Here is a 25,059-nt window from a genome sequence, read left to right on the forward strand (position 1 = left end):
GAATTTTTGTATATAATTTATTTAAAAATATTTGAAACAGAAAAACTCTAATTTCTATTTAAAAACAACTCGAAAAGATGTGGACCATTTTTAGACTCATATTTTGATGGCAAAGAATTGAGACGTGAAGACGTGAAGTTGAAGAATATATTGAGAGTAAAAAATTAGCGAAGGAATTTACTTTTCAGTTTTCATCAAGAAGCTTTTTTTTATTTTCCTCGCGTCTTACTCAAAACTCTTCCAACTTCTCTTTCAAAAAAAAAAAAAACTTTTAGTCCCTTAATTATTATATATATATTAAATTTAGTCTTTAACTATTAATATTTATAAATTAAGTGCATTAGAAAGTAATTTATACTATATTTGGTAATTAACTATTAATATTTTAAAATTATGTGCATAACTTTATAATTTGTATGCCAAAAACTTTGTGGTCTAGTGGCACCTGGTTGCACCACCACATGGGAGGGGGTGTGTTTGAGCTTTAGTGGAGTTGATATTGACTTTTTGTGCTTCATTTAGTTGAGAAACTAGCTATGAACATATACTACATTGTAACAGAATTTTAACGAGAAAAGTAATTTTTTCAGCAACAATTGTCCAACAATACTATTTTAATTAGAAGATATTATTTTTCTCATTGAAATTTTGACAATAGTTGACCAAAAACTTGGCCAAAAATTAGACAGAATGACCAAATGTAATACTCCCTCTATCGCATTTTATATGTCATATACTTACTATTCGTTAGTCAAACTAACTTTTTCTTCTTTATTTATTTTCTTTAGTATTTCTTTTTTTCATTTTTAAATTTATTTATTTGTGTTTAATAGTATTTTTAGTGTAGTTTCTAAATATATAAATTTTGTATACTAATACGAAACTTAATATTATGAAAATTGAATTAAAAATAACTTTAATCAAACTTTGTTAACCAAATCAGACACATAAAATGAGACGAAAAGAATATAAATTTTATAATCATGCACTTAATTTGAAAATACTAATACTCAAGAACAAAATGTAATACAAATTACATAATTATGCACCCTAACTTAAAAATATTAATAGTTAATAGTTAAATTTGATAATGTACCATAGTCAATGGACAAAAATTGAAATTAAAAAAAAAAAAAAAAAACTCTTCCAACTTTCTTGCATTTCTTGAAGACTCTTACAAGCAACAACAAAACGGGGAGGTTTGAATGCAGAATTACGCTAACAAATATATATATATATACTCCCACCCTGAAAGCAATCGAAGATTCCTTCTGCTTTCTCTCTCCTAAATCGATCAAAATCAAAGATATTCGTACGAAATTGATATACGCACACCGAAAGCTCGAAAATAAGCAGAGGTATGGACGATGAAGTGGTTCAGCGGGTTTTCCAAGAAGGTGGCCGCGATTTCTACCAGCAGCAGCCCTCTACTTCCTCTTCTTCATCATCCATTCTTCAATCACTTCCTCTTCATGTTGTATGTGGCCTTTCCTTCTCTATATCTGTTTTTGTACTTAAGGGACAACTTTTGTATTTTTTTTTTCCTGATATTATCGGTTTCTTATTTTTGACATGATTGAAAATGCATAAATATGAAATGGGAATACGTTTTGGTGGTAATTATGGCGTTTTTATGGAAATTTATTCTTGTTGCATTTAATTTTGGGACCGAATCTCTTGTACTTTATTTACTTGAATGCATTTCATTTGGGATTTGGAAACTAGAACCATGTAGTAAAAGATCAATTAGTCTAGAAAATGGGATTGGTAATGATCTGAACTTGGAGGGAGGGGGTCAGGGTGGTTATTGAAATGTATGCAATTTTTTGTGCTGACAAATATTATTTCAAAGTCCTGACATTGTTTTTTCCCTGAAATTTGCAGTCTTTTGATCACGGTTATTATTTGTTGGTAAAATCTATACAAGAACTTAGATCAAAGAAAGATGGCTTGGTAATGGTTGGTATTGGAGGGCCTAGTGGTTCTGGGAAATCGAGGTAACATTCCTTTTTATACAATTATACAGTAGTTTTTATTTTTACTTTTTCTTGGATAGAAATTAAAGATAAGGGACTGTAATTGTGTTATAAAGGTTATTTATAATTTATTTTTATTATTTATAAATTTTTATTTTAATTATTACTTCATGTTATATTAGACTTCACTTCTGGAGATCAATTTTCTAATCTATAAAGTGGATTTAAACTCAAATAAGAGTTCATAAAGCAAATTCAATGGTTTCTGAAGCTTAGCAGAGAAAGTAGCATCCGTGATTGGTTGTGCTGTCATATCAATGGAGAACTATCGCACTGGGATTGACGAAGGCAATGATTTGGATTTAATAGACTTTGATCTCCTTGTTCAGCATCTTGAGGTATGCTGTTAACCTTGTGTGACACTTTCTCTTGAAGTTGTACTAACTTGTATCACACATCTGTTACTGTAAAGTACCCAAAATAGGTGGATTTGTCTTTGTTAGTACTCTATAATTATAATTGCAGCATCTATGGCAATTATTTACAGCTTTGAGGGTTTGGTATATGCTGCCTATGTAATATATGAGATTTTTGCATGCAGGGATAGTTGCTTACAATTCATTAGTACTGATCTATTATTTGCACTTTTATAACTTGTTTACATTTTCTATAGGATCTGATAAATGGCCATGATGTATATACCCCAGTGTTTGATTTTCAAGGACGAAAACGCATCGGTACCAAAGAAGTAAAAAGTAGTTCATTTGGAGTGGTGAGAATGCTTGCTACTTGCTCTTTTTGCTTTAAAGCTTTTAAATTGTTCCATGCTGTAAGTTTCCTTGTAGGTTATAGTTGATGGTGCTTATGCTCTGCATGCAAGACTACGCTCCTTGCTAGATATACGAGTTGCTGTGGTAATGTAAAATTCTTCACATTTTAATTTTAAATTGCTCTTATTTGTTTGATATGAATTATATCACATATGCATTCTTAGGTTGGTGGCGTTCACTTTAGTCTTCTTTCCAAAGTGCAATATGATATTGGGGATTCTTGTTCACTGGATTCTCTGATTGACAGCATCTTCCCACTGTTTAGAAAACATATTGAACCGGACCTTCATCATGCACAGGTAAAGTTTCATGTGTCCAATGAACCAGTGCTACACTTTTATGTTACTTTTCCCTAATGGTTATAATTGATTTTCTGCATGTTTTGACAGATTAGAATTAACAACAGCTTTATTTCATCATTTCGAGAGCCAATCTACAAGCTAAAATGCAAAAGTGAGGTGCAAGAACTGAGAAATCAATGCCATTTAATTTTCAATTTGAATTTCTGAACGATTCATCTTTTTGTATGGAAATTGTTTCTTTTAATGATAGAATTTGTTTCATGTCATTACGTATTAAAGTAGCATGTAAAATGATTCTTGCTGTTCAATATGACATTTTCTCCTTTTTGTTTGGCATTATCTGGCTATAAATTTATTTGGCTGCTTGAAATGATATTGTAGAATAGTGTTCTCTTTATCCCCACAGCTCCTTATTTTGTAATTGTTTAAAGTTTTTCCTGACGAGGCTTGATTCAGAGAAATCTATGAGCAGTCTTTCTACTTTTATGGATAAGGTAAATGTTAAGATGCAGGAGCTCCAAATTTTTTATGAGAATCAGTGATCTTATATTTATTATAAAGGAGAATAAAATAATGGTTAATGCTTTACAATAAAATGATGCTTGATGAAGACGATGTCAACGTTTGTAGCACAGATAAATTAATCCTGTGGAAGCAGATTCTCTATTGGTTGTGCTGAGATATTTTGTTGTGATCTTATTTATTGTCTTTCTATTTTTCATGGAGAAGTTAAATGTTAAGATGTAGGAGCCCCAATTTTTTTTATGAGAATCAGTGATGTTATTTATTGTAAAGGAGAATAAGATAATAGTTAATGCTTTATAATAGATGTTGCTTGATGAAGACAATTTCAATATTTGTAGCAGATAAATAAATCCTGCAGAAGCAGATTCTCTGTTGGTTGTGCTGAGGTATTTTGTTGGACACATGAATGGTTATATGAAGAGTTCAAGTGTTACCATGCGTCTATGAGTCAAAGATTTTTCTAGTAACATGAAATTTTATGAATATAGATTACTTTCTGATGATCAAGATGATGGAATCATATTATCACAAGCATAATTCGTTTTCCCTAAATTATAATTGGATGGCTACATGGTACTGTATGATTCAGTTGTGTGACTACTGCCACCATGCTTTTCTCTTAATATTACCATCTGCATGATCCAAGATAATGTATGGCCCATTTCAACAGGCTTGTTGAGATCTTGTTTGTTTAATGCTAATGTAATGATAATCCTCTATCCTGGCTAAGTTACCTTCATTTCTACACATTACAGTCTGAAGATGAACTTGTGTTGCATATTTTTGGGGGAAAGGATGCTCAAGTAGATAAGTATGTTCTGTACTAAATCTTCTTTCTAATTATTAGGGGTGATCAATTATTTTTTTAGTTTTATTCTTCTATTTTTAGTGTAAAGATTACCACTTTTGGGAGTTTCCTTTCAGCTTCATTGAGATGTACCTTAGACCTCCATCTGCAAGTGAAGAAGCAAGAATAAATGATTGGATTAAGGTGCGACAATCGGGTATCAGATACTATCTGTCTCTAGGTGACCAAAGAATTGTTGACAAAAATTTCATTATACGGCCAAAAGCAGAATTTGAGGTTAGATATCTCTGGACAATTTATTTTAATCTTGCTTTTAGATAAGAATATTTTGGGTACATTTTATACCAACTATATACTAATCATTATGGGATACTCATTCATCATTTCTGCTGCTTTGAAATTGCTAGTGTTCTCATCTTTCGTGCCTCTGTTTCTGGTTTTTAAAGGAACATCTGGTTTTGAAATTGCTGTTTTTCAGTTTGTTATTTTTAATTTAGTTTCTTATCATTTCTATGTGAGTGCTTCAAATTCAAAAAGGTGTTTCATACACCTTTTAGGTAATATGCTTAAAGACCTGATGTTTGAGATTTAACATTCTGGGTTAGCACAACAGAATTTGTCCTTTTTATAGGTACAGTTTGATATTATTTTTCTTTTGTGGTTTTGCACTGTCTAAAGTAATTCTGCATTCAAGAAGTAACTTTAAATGGGGCATGTGTTAGTTACACAAATTTTTATTGAGTTGGGTGTCAATGGTGGCTCAATGCAGTGCTGGTGTTGAATTTATAAGCTAAATGACTAACTATTCTCCTAATATGAATTTAATAAAGCTATGGTGTTGCCGCAATTTCCCAAATTACAGCTTCTCTGCTGATTTTTTTATGCATCACAGTATGACAGGCTTTGCTGCAGGACTTAGTTGGCTATTTGCATTTGGTTCAAAGTCCTTGTAAATGTTGTTTGCTCTTTTTTCTTTTCTCCCACAAATCATAAAAATTTTGGCTTTAGCATCTGGGAACCAGCAGATTGAATTGGGTTTAATGTAACAGGAGAGTCTATTGTAGTATTGTGTACTTCCAGTTACTTGTTTACTGAGCATCAAACATTTATTCATTTATTTTTCTACCTTGGCGAGGATTCTTCTGTTTATATCTTTAGTCAGGTTATTGATTTAACAACTACTTGTTGCCCCCCTCCCCTCTCCCCACCCCCACCCACCCATTTATATTTCTCTTTGATGTCCAAAATCCTCCCTCCTTTTTGATCTTTTTGGACATTGACTGATGGCAAACTAAATTGAGCACAAAATCATTGTGTTTGACTTGCCTTGTTTGTCTTTTGCTGATCCTTTTGCAATTATAAAAGGTTGGACGGATGACTCTGGGTGGTTTGCTTGCCCTGGGGTATACTGTTGTAGTCAGTTATAAACGAGCATCAACCTCTGTCAGTGAGGGCAGTTTTTCTGTTTCATTGGAAACAATTGATACTCTTGGGGAGGCATACATGGTCTTGAGAGGGACAGATAGAAAGGTACAGACTTGTTTGCCTTGCTCTTAATGAATTTCTACCAGCTCTCTTATTCCTTGCTAATTCTTTTCACAAGACAGTAAAGATAATATCTTCTTTCTCCTCCTTTTTGGAGGGAACCTTCTTCTTTTTTTTTTTTTTTTGTTTTTTTGTTTTTTTGTTTTTTTTGTTTTCTAATTTTCCTTATGCATTTTTTGTTAAGTATTCCATATTCTTTAGGAACAAAAATTACTCTAAAGTTGTCATGCAAGAGCTTTGCTAATGCATCAAAAGCCGAAACCACCCACATTCTGTTCCTTAGTGACTCTACGAACTGTCAACATATCAGTGCATTGATCATGGCATTAACCTAGTTATTCCTCAACAGAAGAAAACACATGGCTAGATATCAACTCCCATTACCAAGTGAAAAAACAGATGGTTTTTCCACTCATTACCAGAACCTTATCCCTTCTCTGTAGGTTGTCTTTATTCAGATCTGACTAATAAGCTACTGTCCATGTTGAAAATGATAACCTTGGGTGATCCCTCCTTTTCCATATTCAGCATTTTTGCCTGGGACTATGAGCTTGCAGAAACATTTGACAGAGAATTCAGCATTCTTGTCATCCAATCAAAAGAATTCTTTTGGGGGTTCAGCCAAAGTTCACATAACAATGAAGCTTAAGCATTAAAGAAGATTGAGAAGAAGCATTTTGAATAAATAAACTCTCATTATATGGAAACTATATGTGTGGGTGGGATCTCGTGAGAATGGTGTCTCCTATGAGAAATGGGAATAAATCTTGTTCGTCCATTGCAAAACAATAGATGGATGATATCCATACTTGAATGAAATATGTGGTGACATTTTTCGTAAATATGTAGAACTTTCATTGCATCGTTTAAGAGAAAATAGTATTGTTTTGGGGAAAAATGGGTTTTAGACTTTTAGTTAAAACCTATTAACATATGCAGAAGTTTAAATTAAAGATGTGACATTTTTGTAGATATGTGGGAGTTTTTTCCTGCATCATTTTGAAGAAAATCCAGATTGTTTTAGACTAAATATGCACAGATAGATCAGGAAGCCTAAACACACATCATTTTGTGATACACATGGTTTTTTTTTTTTGCCTGCATTATTTTAGACTAAATACATACGTCTAAACATATTGTTTCAGTCAAAAGATGTACTGTTTTGGCCTAAATACACATGGGTATAAAGAAATCTAAACATGCATCGTTTTGGGACAAATATGTATTCAAAATTTTACTTATTTATAAAAATGCCACTGCCTTTTTTTAAGGATAGATTTTGGTCCTTACATTTGTTGTGATGGATGGATGAGATTTATTCTAGCTTGATCCTTTTCCAAAATATATGTTGGCCGCATTATGTGCTGTAACTGGTGACGGTGAGCTCATTTTTCTTGTTCATGAACATGGTCATTTTGTGTGATGGCTACATCATTGGCATACCTTTCTTTTGCAGATGGTTGGAGCTGAAGCATCAAGGATGGGTGTTAGTGGACCTTGGATTACTAAATCCTATCTTGAAATGGTTCTGGAGAGGAAAGGTGATATTTGAAAGCAACGCTTATGACATTGTTTTATTTTTTATCTTATTACATTGAGCCAGAATATTGGCATTTCTTTTCCCATGGTTAATTGAAGAATCCATCAACCTTTATCTTTTCTTATTCATTTTAAACAACAGTTTTTTTAGTTGCCCTTGTCAGGGCCAGGTCATATTTGATGGCTCAGTCTCTTGTTTGGTTTATGACTAGTAATTATCTGGTTGTACTACCAATACCCTAGAATCTTAATCTATGCTATTAATGCTGAGGTGCCATTAGGTAAGAACTAGCAACAAGTCTGTAAAAATTGGCACCTTCTGCTTTAGTGAATGGATCTTTTTCATCTTGAGGGTTTTCAGAGTTTCTTCGTTAGATTTAATTCCATATATCCTTGTTCTAAGCTGTCCCTATATTTGATTACTGTATTGGACTGTTGGACTGTAAAAGTATAAAAAAGTTTTGGAGTTGGTTTCTCACCTTGTTTGTTTACTATTTTTTCATGAACCATAATTGTGCGCAACATGTTCCTGTGTATAAAATATGCAAAGCATCACCAAAAAACATTCAGAAAAAAAATTCATTAACCAAAGTTGTAACTACATGCATTAATAATGTGTGAAGTACTGAAGTCCATCTTCATCTTTCATAAAGTAATTATTATGGAGTAATTTTGTAGCACCAATGAACGGTCAATTACATATCCTTTTGTTGTGTACTGTTCTAATTATTTTGTAGCATCATATACTTTGGATAATTTGAGATCTTAGTTTTCTCTGACTAGAGTGGCATTAAAGCTTAATTTAGTTGAGTTCTCACTTCCATTTACTTCTCAAATTTGCTTCACGTGATAGCCATTAGTTTTGGATAAAAACATTAACTATTATCGCTTGAGGGCAAAAGAAAATTTTATTTGTTGGGACAAGAAATAGATACAAGAATTTAGGGATGAGAAGTCATCTGAAAGAATGAGGAAAAGAGTAGGAAATCATCTAAATATTTCAATCTCTTTGGAGTTCTGTGTGGAAAATCACCATAAGGAATTTGTAAATGATAATTCTAATCCAATATTAGTAGTTTAAGCTCTTTTTCCCACTTTAAGGATGCATCTAGTATTACCTCACTAACATTCATCAATTAAATGGTATTCACATGCAGAAGATGCTAAATGACAATACTATTTCACATGTTATCTCCATTATGAATGAATACTGGTGTTGGTTTAAGTGATACCTTTCCTCAATGTTCCTACATGCATCTAGTACGCTCTGTCGGTATTAAGTTTTTATTTATATGCATATGTATTTACGAATATATATTCTTGCATATATATATGTACACACACACCCGTCATACATCTATTTTCACTGAGATAATCTAATCCATTTCTGTAGGTGTTCCTCGTCTTAATACACCCCCTCTTTTGGTTGATGGATCTAATGCTATTTTAACTAGCAACCAAGAAAAGTTGATTATTGCTCCAAAACCACTTCATGTTACCCCTAACCTCGTTAACAGGCTTGAGGATTTGTCTCAGCCTTGGACTCGGTCTCCAACCAAGTCGAAAATGGAACCTTTCTTGGCAACATGGCATTTCATCGCACCAGATCCTCCACTTACTCATGGCTCACTTGTTGGTGTGTATGCAGCATACAAAACTAGAAAAGTCTTTAATTTAATGCATTATCAATATTCTATGTTTTTCCAAGTCCTCTCTTGAAACAGCCACAGATTCATCTTGTTCCAGGGATGCTCTGCAGCTTGCTCCAATGCCTGATTCATATGATTTAGATAGAGGGCTACTTCTTTCTGTTCAGGCAATACAGGTTAGGACTGTATTTATATCCTTTAGACCTTTACATTTGTGCAATGAGAAGACAATATTGAAGAGTCTGCCATTTTGTTTGAATAATAAACATAAACTTTGGCTTGTTTCAGGCTTTATTGGAGAACAAGGGTCTCCCTGTCATAGTTGGAATTGGTAGAATATGCATCACACTCTTCATCTCTCTTTACCCCTGTTATGGAATATAGAAGTAATGTTATGGAATATATAAATAATGTGGAATCTATATATATTAGGCAGCCTGGAGTTTTAGGATTTTGAGTAGGTAGTCATAAGGAAGGCCTTATTAGAAGTCTTCTAGCATGTATTTATACGGCTGTTTATTCCCTTTCTAACACAGATTTATAAACCTTCTATTCACTTTCGTACAATCTATATTTTCTCATTCCTTGATTCTTCATCTCTGCTTCTGCCTAACTGGCGGGTGGCTGTTATTCTCCAACCGCTAGGCCTTTGGATCTTTCAAATACAACATGGTATAGGAGTCTTTATGATAATTTTTTTTCTCTGTTGTCCTCACACGCCGCCATACTCTGCTGCCACTCTCCCACGCGCCAGCACGTGAGGCTCTTCCAGCGATTGGAAAGCGTTTTGGTCAACTGCTCTTGGGTCGCCTGAGTCCGTTTGCCTCAGATCTGGACTTGGTTTGGACCATTGCGTTGTCACTGACTTTGTTTGTTGTGTGGTCTATTTCTTTTGGATATGGCTGAAAATAAGTCTGATGCATATGCGAAGTCGGTCTGTTGATGAGTTTGCTAATTTGGAGTCCGCTGCTTGTTTTGGTGTTGTCACCTCTTTCTGATGCTTATTATCGTTTGGGGCATGCTTCCCTTCTGTTGGTAAAGAAATTGTGTCCTCCTTTTCGGAGTTTATCTTCTTTACCTTGTGTGTCCAAACTTGTTTGGTCCACTTTGTGTTCACTTGGTGTTTGTTCGTGGTATTGGTGGCATCCAAGCTTCCGGTTTAGGGGAGGGTCCAATTCCAAGCTTGTTTGGTCTACTTTGAGTTTACCCGGTGTTTGCCCATAGTATTGGTGGCGTCCAAGCACCCGCTCGTTCGGTCCACTTTGGTGGCGTCCAAAGCTTTCATTTCGGAGTGTCCTAAATGGGATTTGAGTTAGTTATTTAGTTATTTTTGGGTTATTAGTTATTGTGTAACATGTTGGGCATGATTAATATCTTTGCTCCAACTTGAGGGGGAGTGTTATGGAGTATATAAGTAATATGGAATCTATATTATATTAGGCATCCTGGAGTTTTAGGGTTTTGAGTAGGTAGTCATAAGGAAACTTGCTTTCTTATTAGAAGTCTTCTAGCATGTATTTATAGGGCTGTGTATTCCCCTTTCTAACACAGATTTATAAACCTTCTATTCACTTTTGTACAGTATATTTTTTCTCATTCCTTGATTCTTCATTTATGCTTCCGTCTAACTGGTGGGTGGTTGTTATTCCACCAGCCAGGCCTTTGGATCTTTCAAATTCAACAACCCCTATACATTCTTTCTTTGCACCTACCTCCCCAAATAGTATTTCAATTTTCAAGTGCTTTAAAACCAAGTTGCTTCATTGAAGCAAGTTGTTCGTGGTGTAGAAAAGTTATCATTATAATTTTTGTTCAAGTCTCTTTTCATTCTCTTTCTTCGCTGAAACATGGTTCTTTTCATATTTTTTTTTAAAGGAAGGGTAAAATATTTGTTGAAAAATAAGGATTTGAAGAAGTTAGCCACCACCCGTTGGAGAGGTGGAAGCTAAAATATTAAAGCAAGTTAAGAGAGAATATAGTAATGTTGTAAATATTATTTTGTTGTTTTAGTACACTTTAGACTATAAGAGTACATGGCTTTGCATTTATTGAAGAGAGTCTTCCTAGGTTGATACACTCTAGATTGATTTACTCTTGGTTGGGATGGTAACTGTCCAACTTTTAGAGAATGAAATACATATGTAATCTGCTGCACCTTGAGATAGCCATATCCAGCTATGATGAATTAATGGGGAGCTTTATCACATCTGACTATTTACTGGTTGGCTCTACATCTTGATGTTACTAAATTTAACAATTCTCTACTTTCTGGACATTTACTATGTTTCTTACTAATATTTAATGCTTCGGCATGGGGATATGGGCATATGAACAGATGCTTTAGGGGGAGCACAAAATGCAATTAACATTTGTGCAACATTTTTCCGTGAATACAATTTTGCTAGCAAGTCATTGATGACTAACTATGCAAATGAAAAACTAAATTATAGGCCTGCTTCATGAATTGTTTTAAGTCCTCTCTGCCTAATTTTTAGTATTCTTGACAGTACTTTATGTGATGATATAGTATCTTGAGTGCTGATTTAAAGTACAAGAGGAATAGGGATGTATTAAGTAGGACCCCCTGCTGAAAGACTAAGTTTTTACTTGCTTTAAAATTATAGTATGGAATTGCTTTTGTATATACTTTGTATAATTAGGCGAATTTTGTAATAATTCTTGTGCATGGTTTCTGTTTCTTGTTGTCCATTTAGGTGGTCCTAGTGGATCTGGAAAAACAAGTTTGGCTCGTAAGATGGCTAATATTATTGGTTGTGAAGTTGTTTCCCTTGAAAGTTATTACAAAAGAGAAGTAAAGGACTTCAAATATGACGATTTTAGCTCTCTTGATCTTGCTTTTTTGTCAAAGGTAAGTATTATTTGTCTTGTGCCCCTTATGATCATATCTCCTGCTTCATAGTTATATCTTTTTGTGTGTGTGTGAATGAAGATAGAAAGTCAAACACTCTACAATTGGGAGGTGGATACTATTAAAAGCAACAATGTAATATATTAACCATCTAAATACTCAAGTACTGCAAGTTATATGTGGACCAAGTTCCACCTTGCATTGTGAACCTTGGTCTAAAACGATATTCAGATTATGTATCTACAGTTAACATATTATGTATTTTCAGTTAATAAATTATGTACCTGTAAATAAACTGAAGGTTCATAATATTTTAACTGTAGGTACAGTACATAATTTATTAACTACAGGTATATAATATGTTAATTGGAGGGACATACGGTGTGTTTAGTTCATGGGGTTAGACACAAGGGATGAGAATGAAAGTACAACTTTTTAAAACACGGGTATAGGATTTGATTACCCGTATAATTACAAAACCCATTACCTAATTTAAATCATGTATCGTTCCATTAATTAAACTTTATCCTTCCTCATTTCATCGCCTCCTCACTCATCTCTCCTCACTTCATCAACTTCCTCACTGCATTGCCTACTCATTTTATTGCCACTCTTAAGATCAATTGCCTTGGTTGGTAGTATCTTGCCTAGAAAGTCCGCCTTGATAACCATGCGATGGAGTACAGAAAATAATCCATTGCATATGGCATGACTTCCATTGGCTGGGATTAAATTGTCTGGTGTGAGATTTTTTCTCCAACTGCTCAACATGCCAAAGAAATAAATGGGATAATTTACATCTAGCAGGGGTGTAAGGGTGTTGTAACTGCTGCCCATTCCAGCTCATGTATGGACAAATATCTCCATGGATTTTATCGAGGGACTTCCAAAAGTTGGAGCAAAATTGGTGATTTTTTTGGGTGGTGGATAGATTCTTGAACTATGCTCATTTTATGACGTTACAACATCCATTCATGGCTGTCCTAGTGGCACATCATTTTTACATTAACGTCTTCAAACTACGTGGGTTGCCTAAATCAATAGTTAGTGATTGTGATGTGGTATGTATGAGCACATGGAGAGACTTACTTTGAGCGGGGCAATGTTGAATTTCTCTTCAGCTTACCATCCACCATCTGATGGCCACATTAAGGTTGTTAACTGGACCATAGGTAATAACAGCCTATGCACACATTTAATAATGGGCTAATGGCTCCTATACGGTGACACTTATGGTCAAATAACCTTAGCAGGGGAATACATTTAAAAATCTGTTTTGGCTGCTAAAAATCTAGCATCTGATGCCTGCTAGTTGTTGGATAAATTTAATGTGTTAATTTTTTGTAGAACATTTACCTATCATTGCACTCATTCTTTTTGTTTCACCTGCTTCTATAGAATATTGATGATATAAGAAAGTCATGTAGAACAAAAGTACCCATCTTTGACCTGGAAACTGGTGCTCGTAGTGGCTTGAAGGAGATTGAAGTTTCTGAAGAGTGTGGAGTGGTATGTGCATAGAATTTCTGTGTCTTTACTCCGTTCTTACAGTTGCACAATATCAACAAAAAAAAGATTCTGGTCTTGATGTTCTTCAACTGACAGCAGAGTTTAAATCTTAGATTGGCTATTGGATTGATCTGTTTATCCTTGTTTGATTGTAATTCCTAATTGGTATGTAAATTCTACTTTTGTTGTCTAGGTAATTTTTGAAGGCGTTTATGCTCTGCACCCTAACATTAGGAAATCATTGGACTTGTGGATTGCTGTTGTAAGTATGATTCATGCTATTTCTTTACTAGGGGAGAGTGAATGTTCGCTGACACTTCAATTTTGTCTGGTTTTGCAGTTAACACAATAACATCCTTTAATCTAATTTATTGTTCTGATACAGGTTGGGGGTGTTCATTCACATCTCATTTCTAGAGTTCAAAGGGACAAAAGTAGAGTTGGATGCTTCATGTCTCAAAATGAGATTATGACAACCGTTTTTCCAATGTTCCAGCAGCACATTGAACCGCATCTTGTTCATGCACATGTTAGCTTAAAAAAAAACTTTCTATTTTCTTCATTATATTCTTCTGTATTGAATAATTCAAGTTATGCTCTATATCGGTTCTGGGCAATTTAATGCTAATCAAACCAAAATCACTTGTAACTTCCAAAAGTATATTTACATGTCCCTACTCCCAATTTTCTGATTTGGATATTGTTTTTCTGTGTTCGCATGTTCACCACTGAGACTTGAGTAAAATGTTAGAGATGTATCCACTTTAAACATGTTTCGGGGCACAGATGAGTGAAAACATTGTGTAACTTCTGAATGAGCCAATGAAGGGTCAATATTAGATGTCAGATTTTATTCAATGAAACTTCATCAAGGGTTGTACTTGATCATTATAGGGAGGGAGGGAGGAAATGTATGCTTTTCCATGTCCTATGCTGTAAAGTGTCTGTGATGTAAATTGCCTTTACACTGAATTCTGTGGTAGCTATTTTGCTCTAGATTTGTAGAATCAAATTGAAGATAAAACTTTGCTACAATGTGGACACCATGAAGAAGTGTTGTGAAGGAAAATATCATATAAACATAGTTTTGTTTTGAGAATTCAGAAATGCTGTTTTCTATGTTTTCATTCTAGATGTGAGTTGTAAGTGGTAGTTATGCTGTTCTAAATTCGTTATTTATACTGCAGCTAAAAATTAGAAATGATTTTGACCCTGTGCTTTCCCCTGAGAGCTCGTTGTTTGTGTTGAAAAGTAATAAACAGGCAAGTAAAGTTAATTTCTGTTTCCGCCATGAATCTGTATTTACTTATTGTTTCTTAAGAGAGGACCTTCTTGACAGGTGGCATATCAAGATATTCTGAAAATTCTTGAACCTACCAAGATATGCAGTTCTGTTCAGAGTTTTATTGATATATATTTACGTCTTCCTGGAATACCTAATGGCCTGCTAACAGAAAGTGATTGCGTAAGAGTCAGAATATGTGAGGGAAGATTTGCATTGTTAATACGCGAGGTTTGTATCTTTAACCGAATTTGTGACACATTCTTTTTTTGTAAAGTACTCTGATAAATGCATGATGGGCATTCTCTCATGACTTCTTTTCCTTTTATTTTCTTTTGAATTTTTCCTTCTAAAGCCTATAAGAGAAGGGAACTTCATTGTTCAGCCAAAAGTGGACTTTGATATCAGCATTAGCACTGTTGCTGGTCTTCTTATCCTCGGGTATTATTCTTGGTGTTATTCTTCACTGTCTTACTTGTTTATACGTTTTGGTTATGCACCTCGTAATTCTATATGGATGGAAACATGTCCAATTATTCTGCACATAATTTCTGCTATTAGTAGTAGTTTTTTTTTTTTTTTTCCTGATTTTTAATCCTTGTTCAGATGTATTTAGATGATAATTGGTAAGTGAGTCCATTGCTAGATTGCAGTATACCTTTTTTTGACTTGACTTGACTTGACTTGAATGGCTTTTGTAATGAATTAAAGAAGAATAAGAGCCAAACATGATGTCACTGGCTTGGAAGTGTATGTAATGGGACATCTTTTGAAATGTGCTATGCAATTATGTCTCTAAATCAGTGATTTTCATTTATTTAGATGTATAGGCCTACTGAACTACTGAAGTGCAGGTTCATTAAATTTGAGTGAAGATTACCATTATGCAGTGAAGATTTATAGGTCAAATGATCAACTTGCTAATGGATTCTGAATAGCTGACTGAAAATTTTCTTAAATGTAATCTTGTTGACAAGATGCCTTTTTTTCACCTAAAATATTATCTTGCTCTATATTATCTCAACTGTGGTTAAGTACTTGGAGCTTTATCTGATTAGGCATATTGCCATCATTTTCTTTCTTTCTTTCATGCTTTCTTTCTTCTTCTTCTTCTTCTTCTCTCTCTTTTTTTGTTTTTTTTTTTTTTTTTTNTTTTTTTTTTTTTTTTTTTTTTTTTTTTTTTTTTTTTTTTTTTTTTTGGGCTAACTTGCGGGTTTATTTTCTTTTGATCAGAATTTTTTTATGATTGATCTTCAATGAATCAGGTATCAAGCAGTAGCATATATTGAAGCATCCGCATATATCTACCAAGATGGGAAGGTAAGGTCACTATTGTGTAAGTTTTAAGAATTGGGATTGTTTATCTAAATTCTATATATTTTACATTGTCTATTGTTGAAAGAGGAAAAAGAACTGAACAATCTGTCTTATACATCTAAAACCTCCTGGTTACATATCAATATATATAGGCATAAAAGAGCATTGGGAAGGGACATAATAAAGGACTAGTCTGCCCAAGAAAAAACTACTCCTCTCCTCAAGGCCTTAATTGCAAGAGTAAATAAGGCTGGAGAGGAGGCTGCTCAAGATAAGTATTTCCAACAAATATGTATTCCAACACTCCCCTTCAAGCTGGAGCATATGAATCAAATGCTCCCAGCTTGCTACAAATGTATTCAATCCTAGGTCCACAAAGAGATTTAGTGAGGACATTAGCAAGTTGATCATTTGACCCAACAAATGTGGTAGCAATGTCTCAAGATCGCCACCAAAGTGGACCGAACAAGTGGGGCTTACGAATGCTTGGAAGCCACCAATACCAAGCTTTTAAAAAGCGTAGGCGTGCCTCGATGCGTTTTGTAATGCTAAGGTGAGGCGTAAGCCTCGAGGCGCATTGATGCGTAAGCCTCAATTTTTATACAAAATATATTAATAAATTGTAAACAATATTCACTATTCTTATATACAATCAACCTACACACACACATACACTTTACACAGCAAACAGCACTATAAATCTATAATAATACACAGAAAAATTACTTCCGAAAAGAACCTGGAGGTCGCCGCCGCTTCTCTTGCAGGATGCGCAGGTTTTCGCAAATAGAGTTTGAGTCTTCCTCCTTAGATTTCTACACTTCTCTTAATTTTAATCTAATTAGGGTTGGGTCTTTCCTATTGACTGGGATTCATTATATTCTCAATAAGAACTGTACAGATATCTCTTATTTGTACAAGAATAGACTATTAAACTACTGGGCCCATTCCTAAAATGGTTTAGGGTTTCAACACTCCCCTCAAGCTGGAGAGTATAAATCATATGCTCCAAGTTTGTTACAAATATATTCAACTGTAGGAGCTCTAAGAGATTTTGTTAGGATATCAGCTAACTGATCTGCAGAATTGACAAAGTTGGTCTTAATACACCTTGACACAATCTTCTCCCTGATGAAGTGGCAATCAACCTCGATGTGTTTTGTCCTCTCATGATAAACTGGATTTGAGGCAATGTGTAGAGCTGCTTGGTTGTCACATATCAGTGTTATTTGAGCAACATTGTCACATTGCAATTCTTGAAGTAAATGCTTCAACCACATGAGCTCACACTTGACAAGGGCCATGGCCCGATATTCAGCTTCAGCACTGGACTTGGCAACAACATCTTGCTTCTTACTTTTCCAAGATATGTGATTACCACCAATGAGTACACAATAACTCGAAGTAGAACGTCTGTCAAATGGACATCCAGCCGAATCTGCATCAGAATATCCAACAACTTGAGCATGTCCTCTATTTTCATATAACAATCCTTGCCCTGGTGCTCTCTTGATATACCTTAGAACCCGAACAGCAGCATCCCAATGGGTATCACAAGGGTTCTCAAGAAACTGACTCAAAACACTCACTGCAAATGAGATATTTGGTCTTGTGATTGTAAGATAATTCAATTTTCCAATTAACCTCATGTATCGTTCTCAGTCAGGCAATTGCTCCCCCTGTCCTGGTAGAAGTTTTACATTTGGATCCATTGGATTATCCACAAGTCTACAATCCAACATACCAGTTTCTTCTAAAATATCCAAGGTATACTTTCTTTGAGAAATGACTATACCACTGCTAGACTGCGCCACTTCAATTCTGAGAAATTAGCTTGCCCAAATCCTTGGTCTGGAACCGACTGAAGAGATACTCTTTCAGTTGAGATATGCCCTCTTGATCACTCTCTGTAATAACAATGTCATTCACATACACTACGAGGTATATGCATTTCCCATTAGAATGACGATAGAAAACAGAATGATCAACTTCACTCCTAGTCATACCAAACTCACACACAGAGCTAAATCTCCCAAACCAAGCCCGTGGAGATTGTTTTAAGCCATATAAGGAGCAATGAAGTTTACATAGCAACAAACCCAGGTGTTTGCTCCATATAAACCTCTTCTTGAAGATCGCCATGTAGAAAAGCATTCTTGATATCCAGCTGATGTAAGGCCCAATGATTTAGATAAAAGTAATTGAATTGATGCAATTTTAGCTACAGGAGAAAAAGTGTCGGTGTAATCCAAACCAAAAATTTGAGTGTAGCCTTTTGCCACCAGCCGTGCCTTAAGGCGATTAATCTTTCCATCAGGGCCCACCTTCGCAGTATAAATCAACCTACAACCAACAACAGTTTTACCAGGAGGAAGGGGAACCAACTCCCATGTGTCACTAGAGGGCCTCACGAGTTGATTTAGGTATAGATACAGAAGAAAGGTGAGAAAGAAAGGCAAAGTAAGGGGAAGATACATGATGATAACTCAAAAAGTGGACCAGGATGAGGGTTACGAGTAGAACGTGCCTTTCCGGATAACAATGGGTGCACCAGTGGGATCAGTGTCAAATTGCTGTTGAAGTGGTGGAATTGCAGCCGGAGGATCGGGTGGCACAGGTGAGTCAACAGGGACCTCAATAGGCACATGGCAAGGACGGCGTTGATAGACTTGAAGAGGACGGTCAAGAGTAGTTGGAGGATTAGGATCCTAGGCAAGATAAAGTGGACCAAGATAAGGAAGAGGGAGAACCTCCGAAATAGAGACTGGGTCACCTGATGAAGGCTGGAAAAAAGGGGTAGATTCAATAAAAGTGACATCTGCAGACACAAAACGACGGTTAAGCTCTAGAGAAAAACATCGATAACCCTTTTGGAGCCGAGAATAACCCAAGAAGACACACTTGACTGCTTTAGGGGCCAATTTCGAACGCCTAGGAGTCATGTCATGAACAAAACAAACACACCCAAATACCCGAGGTGGAAGAGGAAAAAGATCAACCGAAGGATACACAATGGAATATGGGGTATCATTGTTTAGTACTGAAGATGGCATGCGAGTGATCAAGTAACATGCAGTAAGGATAGCATTAGCCCAAAAATGAAGATGAACATTAGAGTGTACTAACAGAGTGCGAGCAATTTCAACCAAATGTCGATTTTTACGTTCAGCCACCCCATTTTGTTGAGGTGTGTAGACACACGACCGTTGGTGTAACATACCCAAGAGGTCATTTAAGACTGAAAGGGATTAGAGAGAGATTCCTTAGCATTGTCACTACGCAAAACCACTGTTGCAAAAATCCCCGCCTAGACCGCCTAGGCACCCGCCTAGGCGCTAGGCGCTAGGCTCTCCTAGACCGAGGCGAATTGCTCCCTAGGCGTCCGCCTAGGTGGCCGGCCGCCTAGGAGGCCGCCTAGCGCCTAACTCGGCCGACTAGGCCGAATTTGGCCGAGTTAACTCGCCTAACTCGGCAAAGTTAGCCAAGTTAACTCGAGCGAGTCGGCCTTGTTAATTTTATTATTATATTTATATATATTTAAATTTATTTATTTATATAAGTAAGAGAAGTAACAGATATATATATATATATATATAATATAATATAATATATGACAAACACCCACACACATGAATTAATTTTTTATTTTTATAGGTCGCCGCCTAGAACCACCTAGATACTGCCTAGACCGCTTAGGCGCTAGGCGCTAGTCTACCGCCCGACAAGCATGAATGGGTTTACTGAATTGAGTTTGTATTTCAACACAAAAGTTTTGAAAAATCTGGAATAACTCAGAATGATCTTTCTTAAGGAAAACCCAAGTACACCTAGAATAATCATCAGTAAACGTGACAAAGTAACGAAATCCCAAAATAAAATTGATACGACATGGACCCCAGACATCAGTGTGAACTAAATCAAAGAGAGACGCAATCCGATTATTGATTCTCCGGGGAAAGGACTTACGTGATTGCTTTCAAAGGTGACATGACTCACAGTCTAATGACTGTAAAGACAGACCTGGAACCATCCGTCTAAGTTTGGAGAGACTAGGATGGCCCAAACGATTATGGAGAAGCATATGAGAGTCTGCCGATGCTCATGCAACAAGATCACCACCACGGAGGTAATAGAGGCCTTGTGACTCAATCCCGGTACCAATCACCTTCCCCGTACTACGATCCTGCACAACAAATGAATCAGGTACGAGTAATTTTACTCACAGAAATAAGGTTGAAAAGACTATTAGGAACATATAACACTGACTGTAACGAGAAATATGGCATAGGATAAGCCTGACCGACACCGGCAGCAGGTGTTTGATGACCATTAGCAAAGGTAACCATGGGCAAAGTCTTAGACTTTGTGACATTATTCATAAGAGATAGATTGCCCGAAATGTGGTTTGAGGCCCCGGTGTCTAGGATCCAAGTACTAGTGGGACTAGCTTGAGAGAGACACAACAGAGAGGAGGTACCAATAGTGAGAGAGGCAGCCATAATATTATTCAGAAACGAACAAGAAAATCTTCCTCAAGAAAATTTGACCGGCGTTGACCGTTGACCGGCAGAGATGGAGGATCTGAAAACACTGCTAGGTGCGTTTCTTCAAGACGAATCCAATGGAGGCAGCGGCGTCTTGATCGGAGACCGGAGGAAGGAGATCTGGCAGGAAAAGAGTGGAGCTCCTTGGCGACGGCAGTGGCGCGTGCGGCGGGGGACAGCGACTGGACTTCAGCTCTTGGCTCGCGACGAGGTTCCAAGACGCCTGTGGTGTAGGTTTGGGAGAAAAACCACAAGGCAAACGTGGGAACAAAAAATAGGGCTGGTGGGACTTCGGTGGCAGCGGCGGGAAAGAAAATAGGGTTTTGGCTCTGATACCATGTTAAGAATAAAGGGATTCAATATATTCTAAATAAGAACTGTACAGATATCTCCTATTTATACAAGAATAGACTATTAAACTAATGGGCCCATTCCTAAAAGGGCTTAGGGTTTCAACAACTATAAAAATTATATTGGGCCTAAATTATCTGAAAAGTTTTTTCGGCTAAACCAATTTTGGCTCAAAAATACACCTCAGACACGCCCGTACGCCTCTATTTCTGTGTAAGAGGCGTACGTCTCATTATAAGGTCATGAATTAGACTAGCTAATTAATTGGATTCAATCTTTTAGTGTGATTTGACCCATGTGCATTACAACCCAGTTGAGTGACTTCAGCCCAATCTTAGATTCTAATAGTGTTTTCCTCTTTATATATCTTCTATAAATGGAAACATGCTAAAGAAAAAAACTAGAATGCAAGGAATTTTTATAATGTTATGAAGTATTTCACTACCGATTTAACCTTTCTCATTATATGCAGTGTTGTAAAAATCCCTAGGCATTCATTGGACATTTGATAGGCGCCTAGCACCTACTAAAACGAAAAACCTGATTGAGGCCTTAATGATTCATCCACTCCTACAGCATCACCAAGATCTTGCCAATCCAATCTACCCCCTACTCAACTTTATGATTCTCAACATTCCAATCTTGTGCTAGGCTTGCATCACTAGCAAGTAACATTTCAATATTCTTCTCTTTGTCTTCCTTTTTGTGCTTATTCATCAAATAAACATTAAATTGCACAAAAACTAGATTCTTGAGTCAATTTAATTCAAGCCTTTTTCTTCTTCTTTGTATGTATCTACAATTCAAAGCATTGAGTGCTTCAAAATTTCAAATTATATAAGAATATATCAATCTAACTAAGTATCAAACTAATTAAAAATTTTTAAGTTATTAACCCCTTCAAATGTGCTCTAATTTCATTACTACGCTGAAGTTAAATAAAGGATCCTCATAGCTATTCTTTTCAAGAGGGGGGTTGTGGCAACAAAGTTTCACGACTAATTTGCTACATTAAATAATAAATTATATTTGTGATTCATTAATTTAAGGATTGAACTTAATAAAAATTTATTTTAAAGATTTAGTTACTTGGATCAAAGTTCTCATCATTCACCTCACATGCTTTCCCGACCACAAAATTGGTGACTTTTTGATTATTATCTTTGGCTTAGGGGTACCTAGGATAATTTTTACAATACTGATTAGATACTTGGAAACATCACTTCAATATTGGTTCTCTCTCCACCTTCTCCCTTTTCCCTCATTTAATTTATTTTTCCTTGTTTCTCTAAGAAATTATCCGGTTTGAGTCTAAAATATTCACTTGCTTGTATCTTGGATGTTTGATAGCTCTATTACATTTGTTAAGGCTTCAATGTCTTTCATGCATAAATTCCTTAATATAAGCTGCTTCTGAAAATTAAGAATATTATCTTTAGATTCTTATTGAGGTTGATCATCTACAAGATGTGCCTACTCCTTACATACAAATTAAAGGGGTAAATAAAGAGATCGTGGAAGCTGCTGGTTGTGCACTTAAGCTGGATGGTTCATACACAACAAAGGTTTGATCCTTATGTCCGTTGCCTTCTTAATTGGAAATGCTATTGTTCTCAATCTGCACTTAACTGTTCAGTGATATTCTACTTCAGAGTTATCTTCAAATAGTTCTAGAAAGACTACCTGTGCATGAGGGGAGTTCAAGTGGGATTCCTTCTCAACAAGCTGCTAAGTTGCAAGAACTAGTAGAATATATACAGTCTCAGGTAACCTTGCCTTGTGATAAGTTGACTTGTTTACATTTCATGATGAGTTAAATAATAGATTTAATGGTTTGTCAGATTGGTGTAGAAAACAGCTTTAGTAGTTTCCACCACATTGCAAGGTTTAATTTAGTTTTCCTGATGCAACCAAAAAATGTTGGGGGGCTGGTTATATACTATTAATATTTTGCCAATGGCGTGAGCCATTTGGTATTAGAAAGCAACTCTAATAGCTTTCACCAAATTGCAGGGTGAGGGAGAAAGATTGAAACCTTCATTTTTCATTTATTGATGCAACTGAAATATTAACTTATTAAGGGCTGATTATATAGATTAATGTTCTGCGTTGATATTGTTACAAATAAAAAAATAAATAATTAAATAAAAGGGCAAGCTAGCCTTTTTAGATATACCTTTGGGGATCAATTTCACTTTCTGCGATTGATGTAGCTAGTAATGCTAATAGAAGCAGACTGTTCCATTCCACATATATATATATATATATATATATATATATATATATATATATATATATATATATATATGCAAGCCTCATGAAATGCTAGTTTATAAAATTGATTCATGTTGGAAAGCAGGGTAGCAGTTCATCATCAGAGTCGTCACCGAGCAGGGAGGTTTCTCCATTAAATGGCGTAATTGAAGACATGCAGTCAAGAATCAAGAGACTCGAAAGATGGCATATTATCAATACTGTTTGTCCATTACTCTCCACTCAAAGTTTCTTTACTTCGATTATACCTCTATTTCCTTAGGCATTACATTCCTCGACTTGAATATGTTTTACTCACCAGCTCAATCATTTTTAACAGGTGCTATGGACATTTTTTATGTCCGCGTTTGTTGGTTATTCGCTTTACCAGAGAAAACGCCAGTAGTGTGCAGTGGTATAACTAACCGTTGCTGTAAGTTAAAACTATTCTTTCATGTCACTGATGGCTTCTCTCTTCAATCATGACATTTATTTATCCAGTCTATGGATCTAATCCTGAGTGACTTGAAGATGTTTTTGTTCTTGGATATATTACTGGAACTTGATAACTGAATATTACTTTTAGAATAGCCTTATAGTCTCATACATCATACATAAAAGAAAAAATCATTAGACCGAGTAGTCTATCGAGTATGGACCAGACCAATTTGGCTATAATAAAGAAAAGAAAAGAAAAGAAAAAGAAACTCCACTTACAGCTCAGAATTGAACATAGATCTCTTTTATTGCTTAGTTTCAGAATTTCTTGAGACAAAGTGACTATAGAAAACTGTTTTTTTATGTTTATTTTTATTGGTGTTTCTTAATGAAGTACAATGATGCTTGATGCCAAACACTGAAAGCCATGTTTGTATGAAAGTTTAGGACCACAAATTTCAGCCCGGACTGCTTTTGGTTTGCTCTTTCTCTCCCTAATAATTCTACTTTCTATCCATCTTTTCAAATTTAAACAATAAAGGATAGAAATGACATTTAGAGGGCATTTAGTAGGCAGGAAATTTCAAACTTTTTCTGAGAATTTAAAATGTGAGAAAATTATTTCCACGTCAATGAGAATTTATGATGTCAATGAAAGTAAATCTTACTTTGGGGAGGTAGGACTCTTTTCCGGGTGATTGAAAATCTACTAAATTTATTCAATTACATATTTTTTCTTTTTAGCATTAGGTGGAAAGTCTCTTATAAATATAAGAAATTTGTTCCTCCCAACATTACAAGTGATAACAACACTATTTATCGAATAAATTTATTTATTTTTTGTTGTTTTTCTTGTTTTGTTTATATTTTTTTTACATGCATACTGTTTTGAATTTTGGATATTTTTGTTGCATATTAAAATCTTTTGGCATGCGATTTATTAATTTAAAGTGATTTATTGAACTTTTAATTATTTGTTATGTTTTTTTCTTTTTAATGTTTGTATTTAGTAAGGATATATTAGAGATTTAAAAAATGTCATAAGAAAATTTAAACAAACCGAACATCTTAATTAATTTCTTAAGTGATTTAATTCTCATGTTTTTGAGTATCTTCAAACATTTCTCCTACAAAATTATTCCAACAAAGACATTTATATATAAGATGTGTCCTAATTTCACCCATCTATCTAGGATAAAACTGGAGCATGTGAAAGGATCCCATGCGAACAACATTATAAGACAGAAATAATAATCAATCTCAGTTTTATATTTGTAAAAACTTGACGAATTTGATCAGATTTTTTTTTTTAAAAATCCGAT

General features: G+C 35.2%; 1 protein-coding gene across 7 annotated transcripts; it reads left to right on the forward strand.

Annotated features, from left to right (window-relative positions):
- Positions 1-1,185: 1,185 nt before the first annotated feature.
- LOC116015635 lies at positions 1,186-23,941 on the forward strand. Of its 7 annotated transcripts, none has more exons than XM_031255762.1 (26): positions 1,187-1,477; positions 1,885-1,997; positions 2,248-2,374; positions 2,650-2,748; positions 2,822-2,890; positions 2,971-3,105; positions 3,196-3,264; positions 4,389-4,444; positions 4,558-4,717; positions 5,807-5,971; positions 7,443-7,527; positions 8,919-9,161; positions 9,250-9,350; positions 9,463-9,505; positions 11,889-12,043; positions 13,442-13,552; positions 13,746-13,814; positions 13,938-14,081; positions 14,740-14,814; positions 14,892-15,065; positions 15,190-15,275; positions 16,100-16,154; positions 22,486-22,611; positions 22,699-22,812; positions 23,406-23,522; positions 23,640-23,941. In XM_031255762.1, exons 1-26 carry the CDS (start codon positions 1,361-1,363, stop codon positions 23,703-23,705), a joined length of 2,874 nt encoding a protein of 957 aa, XP_031111622.1. In that variant the 5' UTR covers positions 1,187-1,360; the 3' UTR covers positions 23,706-23,941. The 7 variants fall into 7 exon arrangements, 5 of the variants coding, with proteins under 5 accessions (XP_031111622.1, XP_031111623.1, XP_031111624.1 ...); XM_031255763.1 differs by having other exon boundaries at positions 1,188-1,477; positions 9,256-9,350; XM_031255764.1 differs by having other exon boundaries at positions 1,461-1,477; positions 2,253-2,374.
- Positions 23,942-25,059: the final 1,118 nt, after the last annotated feature.

The sequence above is a fragment of the Ipomoea triloba genome, chromosome 4, assembly GCF_003576645.1.
Source record: "Ipomoea triloba cultivar NCNSP0323 chromosome 4, ASM357664v1".
NCBI lineage: Eukaryota > Viridiplantae > Streptophyta > Magnoliopsida > Solanales > Convolvulaceae > Ipomoea > Ipomoea triloba.

Coding starts and splice junctions, on each gene's coding strand:
- LOC116015635 (XM_031255762.1), top strand. CDS start 1,361: ATGGACGATGAAGTGGTTCAGCGGGTTTTCCAAGAAGGTGGCCGCGAT. Junction 1,478..1,884: donor AATCACTTCCTCTTCATGTT/GTATGTGGCCTT, acceptor TGAAATTTGCAG/TCTTTTGATCACGGTTATTA. Junction 14,082..14,739: donor CGCATCTTGTTCATGCACAT/GTTAGCTTAAAA, acceptor TTTATACTGCAG/CTAAAAATTAGAAATGATTT.